Source organism: Haemorhous mexicanus, chromosome 24 (genome assembly GCF_027477595.1).
Source record: "Haemorhous mexicanus isolate bHaeMex1 chromosome 24, bHaeMex1.pri, whole genome shotgun sequence".
Classification (NCBI taxonomy): domain Eukaryota; kingdom Metazoa; phylum Chordata; class Aves; order Passeriformes; family Fringillidae; genus Haemorhous; species Haemorhous mexicanus.
In genome coordinates, this window is record NC_082364.1 from 5,330,114 (window position 1) to 5,335,559 (window position 5,446).

Genomic DNA, 5,446 nt, shown 5'->3' on the forward strand with positions numbered 1-5,446 from the left:
AGAGATAATAGGATGATAAAAAAGGAAATTAATTGGGTGTAGAGGGGCAGATTTCACAGTTCACAGACAAAGCACATCTGACCACTGACAATGCCAGACCTTGCAGCTCTGAAGCAAAGCTCCAGAACTCTGCTGTACTTTCTTCTCTGCTTCTGGAACTACCTCAGAGGTTCCACAAAGTCCCAGCACAAGTTCTTGCAGGCTCTGAGACCCCTCCAGCCCCAGGCTGGGCTCTGGAAACAGAAGCCACCTCCAGAGAGCTCAGTGCTGCTCAGCAGCTGCTCCCCAGCGTGGAGGGCTTTCAGCTGGACTTAAGGGTTACATGCAAACAACTAAATTGGTTTAACTATTTATAGAAGCCAAGACTTTTGGTGTGCTGGATCTCTGGCTGTGGCCATCAGCCAGCAGAGAGGCTGTTTGCCCACACACCACCACAGGGCTTTCCTAGGCAATAATATTAATTTATGATTGGGAAGGGCTCACGGTGTGGAAACAGAGGAGAAGCTTCTCCTGTGGCATCCAGGGCATGGAAAACAAAGGGAACATTTTTGCTCCATCCTACTGAACCACTGAATCTTTGAGGTTGAAAAAGATTCAAGCTGAAAAGGTTTTCTGAAAAGCCCTCCAGAACCATCAAGTGCAACCTGTGACTTAAGAGCAGCACCCAAACAGAGAAACCCAATTCCTCATATAATTAAAAAATCTTTATTTTTATAAAACATAATACAAAGCCTCTACACCATTCACTGGTGGAACATTAGTTGCTATTACACAGTAATTCAGACACAAGTTATTATTTCACACTAGTTCTGCAGTTTCCTCTCACAGTTTGCTCCAGCCACTATGGACTAGCCTGAGGACAGGTCCCACCCTGTGCTCCACAGCTTGGAATTTGTACTTTTGGGTCTGTGATTCTATGCTGGAGCCCACTAAATGGGCTGTGAGGCCTTGCTCTGCTTCATAAAGCCATTTCTAATTGCCCTTTTGTTTTCTTGTTTACTTTCTAAAGCCTCAGAGCTGAGCTCTCCTTCTTCCAACCCAGTTTCCCCCCTGTTCAGAAAAGGAGGGAAACCTTTTCTGGCGCCCCAAACTCAACCCATTCTATTTCAAAATCTCTTCAAACAGGTGATTCACAGACACTGCAGTCTCTGCCATCCTCACCCACCTGGGCAGGTAAGGGCTGGAACCCCATAAAGCTGCACCCCAACCCTCACAAAGCTCCGAGCCCAAACCCCCAGGGCTGCTCTGGGAACTCTTCACGGTGGCAGCTCAGCAGCTCCCCAGCAAGGACCAGCCTGTTTGCACCTCCAGGACCTGTTTTCACCTGCATTTCTGCAGGAGCTGCTGCTGCAAGCCCTCATTCCCTGCTCAGGCCAGTGGCTGAGACTCTTTTGGCTCCAGATTCCTGCAGTCCTGCCCAGGGAAAAGCCAGCAGAGCCCTGGGGCTGGCTGTGAGGATGCAGCTGAGCTTTAGGAGCACGTCCAGCTCACTCCCTGTGACTCCTGTCCTTGAGCACCTTTGCAAAACACCTCACTGCTGCTTTGGGGATGTTGGGGAGTGCCCAGCTCAGGTGACAAAGCGCTGCTGATGGCTCACAGCAGGAAGTGCTGCACTCAAAGCAACTTTGATCCAGCACAGCCTGACACCAACCACCCAGAATCCATCCAAGGTGGCTTGGTGCTAAATGGAAACACCCTATGAGGTAGGTAAGACTGGACCCACTTCCCAAAGTGGGTTAAGTTGAGGCAAAAAGGCTCCTGGATGTGCTCAACAGAGCAGCAGAGCTGGGGAAAAGAACCAGCAAGCCCCAACCAGCCCTTCTGCTCTCCTTTCAAGGCTTGAGAGTGCTGGATGAGTCAAGTTTCCTCTCCAGGACCAGCTCATCAGGTGGCTCTGCTCACCTGAAGGGGTTTTTTGGGGCTTCTCCAGGTCTTTGGCTGCAGCAAGCAAGGCTCAAGCAAAAGGGGGCACCTGAGCTGCACTGGAGGCTCAAAGGAAATGCTCAAATCACAGCAGAAACAAAGGAACAGCTCAAGGACATGCAATGAAATAAACTCCAGAAGCTGCCAGCTGGGCATGGCTTTTCCCTACAAATGGGACTGGGTGAGTATTGCTTATTTTTCTCCCAGTCAGGTTTATTTTGGCTTTAAAAAGACCAGATTCTGGGCCTCTCGTTTCTTTAATTACTGAGCTGTAAAATAAATCTCTCTGACCCTTTAAATGTTCTCTTTTATAAAGTGTCTCAGACCCAGTCAGAGGGAAATCAAAGCCCAGGGGTCAAGGCATCAGATCAGATGAAGGAGAGCCAAGGTCAGTCTGTGGCTTCCACAGGGCAGATTCTGGGCAACCAGAAATCCCAGTTTGGATTTGGGGCACAGCAGAGGGAATTTTGGTGTTCTGGAGACAAAATCAGGGCTTGGCTCATCAGCAAGAAAAAACCTGACTGGCAAATCCTGATGGGGCTTCTCAAAGTGGAGTGTGCTGGTTACCCCAGGAGCTAAAAGCTATGCTTGTAGGGGAGTTTTAACAGTCAGGGAAGAAGAGGGAAAAATCAGGAAGAATTTTCCCTTCTGGGTCTGTGTCTTTGGATGTATTCACAGAGCACCTAGTCCTGGAATTAGGCAGTGCTGATTAGAGCTAGCTTCTGGACACTACAGAAAATAAGTTATCAATATGTTAATGAGTAAGTTATTAAAAGGAGTTATTAAGGGTAGGAAACAACAACCTACCTACAATACTGATTTTTCTAGAGTCTCCCTCTAGCTCGACCACCAAAGTCGATTCTCCCAAGGGAAGCACAGGAATGATGAGCCAGGTGCAGATAACAACCATCACTTTTGTCATACAGCACCTCTCAAGTAAAAAGCTGAAAGTGCATAACAGATGGAGCAGCTCCATCTCCCCCGAGCCAGAGGGGGAATGAGGCACAGAGTTCCAGCTGTGAGACTTGCCCAGGGTCACACAACGAGGTGGTGGGAGAGCCAGGATGCAAGACTAGAACACTTCTTCCTACCAGCATGGAGAGTCACTCTAGCTGCCTAGACTGCACAGGACACGGAGACCTAGCTTACCTCCTCCTCTCTTCCAGGATCCTGAAGGAGCTGGCTACACACATCACTATTTACACCTGGACTAGTCATGTCTAGTCTATAAATTAGCCCTTCTTTCCCTGCTCGTTCAGGCTGGGCACACCGTGCCAGCCTCTGCCAGGCAGGCTCTGCAGACCCAGTGAATCCGTGGCACAGCTCCATGGATTTCAGTGGAGTTAGGCCAGGGATAAATTTGCCTCCAGAGCTGCTAACGTGCGTTGGCTCCTCTCCCACCAGCGGCGTTTCAGGCACGATCCCCCTCCTTGCCAGCCCCTGAGCTCTGGGAACTCTCTGCTCAGCCTCCACTCAGTGGCCTTTGAGGTGCCCGTTGGTTTTCCAGCCCAGCTCGCGGCTCCTGCGGCTCCTCCAGGCCTGGTACTTCCTGATGCTCTTCCTGCGGGCGAAGCGGCAGATGCTGACCATGAAGACCCAGGACACCACGTACATGACGACCCCTCCCAGCTTGATGTACCAGCGGGGCCTGGGCGAGGCCAGCTCGCAGTACATCAGCCAGGCCCCCACGCCGATGCGCACGCCCGTGAAGAGCACCACGAAGAGGAAATCCACCAGGTCGCCCGTGAAGGTGTGGTAACGACCCAGCTCCTTGAGGAACCAGCGGGCCTGCAGCAGAGGGTTGGTGATCTCGCTGCCGAAGATGACGGCGTTGACGTCGGCGGCCGACTCGCCCAGGGCCAGGGAGGCGGCGATGCCCACGATGCTGACCAGGTGGTGGGCCAGCATCAGGGCACCCTCCGTCTGGAAGTACACGCACCAACACAGGTCGAAGATGAAGTAGCCCAAGCTGAGGCACAGCCCGTGCACCTGAAGGGTTGTGTTGGGTGACCCTGAAAGGTAAAAACAGAGCTTGAAAGCGTGGAGGCAGCAGGATGTGAGGCAGGGCAGGGTGTTCACCTCTGGCCCGCGCTGGTGACAATGCCACCGTTGTTAGTCTGGCAGCTGCACACACGTAATGGCCACACACGAGGTCACACGCTCTGCCACACTGCAGCTGGGGAGGGGCAGTGCCACGGACGTATTTTATGAAAAATCCTTCTGCTAGGATTTTTCTCCTGAGAAGCTGAAAGGCCTCAGGAACGAAATGCAAACAATAATTATCTGCTGCTGTGGAATGCAACAGGAGCATCTTTGATTGGTTTCATGTGGTTGTTTTTAATTAATGGCCAATCCCAGTCTGGCTGTCTCAGACTCTGGTCAGTCACAAGATTTTATTCTCATTCCATTCCTTTCCTTGCTAGCCTGATGTCTCCTTTCTCTTTTCTGTTAGTATACTCTTAATATATAATTTTCTTTTAATATAATATCTACCATAAAATATTAAATCAGCCTTCTGAAACATGGAGTCAAGATTCTCACCTCTTCCCTTCTTGGGATTGCCTGCAAATTCCACATTTGGTGACCCCGAGTGAGGAACATTGCCACAGGGCAGCACACAGCAAAACACAGAGCCAGGCTCTGCGTTCCTCTGGGGCTGTCCCCCACAAAGCAGCTGAGATATCACTCCAGGCATCGTCCCTCAGGCGGGCTGGGGGCTGAGGAGAGGCCCAGGGGAGGTGGGACGGTGGATTTCCTCACTCACCTGGGTGGCTCAGGGGCCAGGGGCCATCGATGAAGCCGATGTAAGCGGACAGACAGGTGGCCAGGATGCCGTGGGTCAGGGTGACCAGCCTGCAGCTCCACTCGAGGTTCCGGTGCCGGTAGCGGTGGCAGAACCACTTGTAGAGGCAGAACCAGGCCAGCAGGCTGCAGGCTGCACGCAGGGGCAGCGGGAACAGCATCCTGTTGAAGATGAAGAGCAGGACACGAGGGATCAGAAGGACAGAGGGAGCAGGAGGTCGAGCCTGGGGCAGTGTCAGCACAGCCCAGCACGGCTTTGCTCCCTGACCATCCCAGCCCCGAGTGTGCAGAGCTGCTCCTGATGGGGCTGCTTGCTCCTGGCACATTTTCTCTGTGTGAAAACCACTTTATTCTCCTCACTGCAGGCTTCATTTCATCCTTACTGGCACCAAAACCTTCTAAGTTTTTGGATGCAAAAGAATAAGAATCTATGCCTGTAAGTATTTCTTTTCTCAGCAATATTTCTTTTATACATCTTCCCTCACACACACTGCAATAATCTCTCAAACAAGCAAAAGACAAAGTGCCAGAACAAAACTACAGCACATAAACACCTGTGGATGTTGCTGAAACCCTCCAAACACGCATTACTCTATTCTACACCTGGTGCATTTCATGCCTTCCCAATAAATGTGCTCATACAGTGCCTTCCCCTGAACTGAGCATTCAGGGCAGTGCAGCTGAGTCAGGCTTTGGGATGCAGGAGTTTCCAGTCATGCCA

At 51.4% G+C, this 5,446-nt stretch overlaps 1 protein-coding gene across 1 annotated transcript; it reads right to left on the minus strand.

The window, feature by feature from the left end:
- Nucleotides 1–691: 691 nt before the first annotated feature.
- TLCD5 (TLC domain containing 5) lies at nucleotides 692–4,891 on the minus strand. The gene is made up of 2 exons (XM_059867247.1): nucleotides 4,688–4,891; nucleotides 692–3,935 (listed from the first exon to the last, which is right to left on the minus strand). Exons 1-2 carry the CDS (start codon nucleotides 4,884–4,886, stop codon nucleotides 3,397–3,399), a joined length of 738 nt encoding a protein of 245 aa, XP_059723230.1. The 5' UTR covers nucleotides 4,887–4,891; the 3' UTR covers nucleotides 692–3,396.
- Between the last annotated feature and the right edge of the window lie 555 nt (nucleotides 4,892–5,446).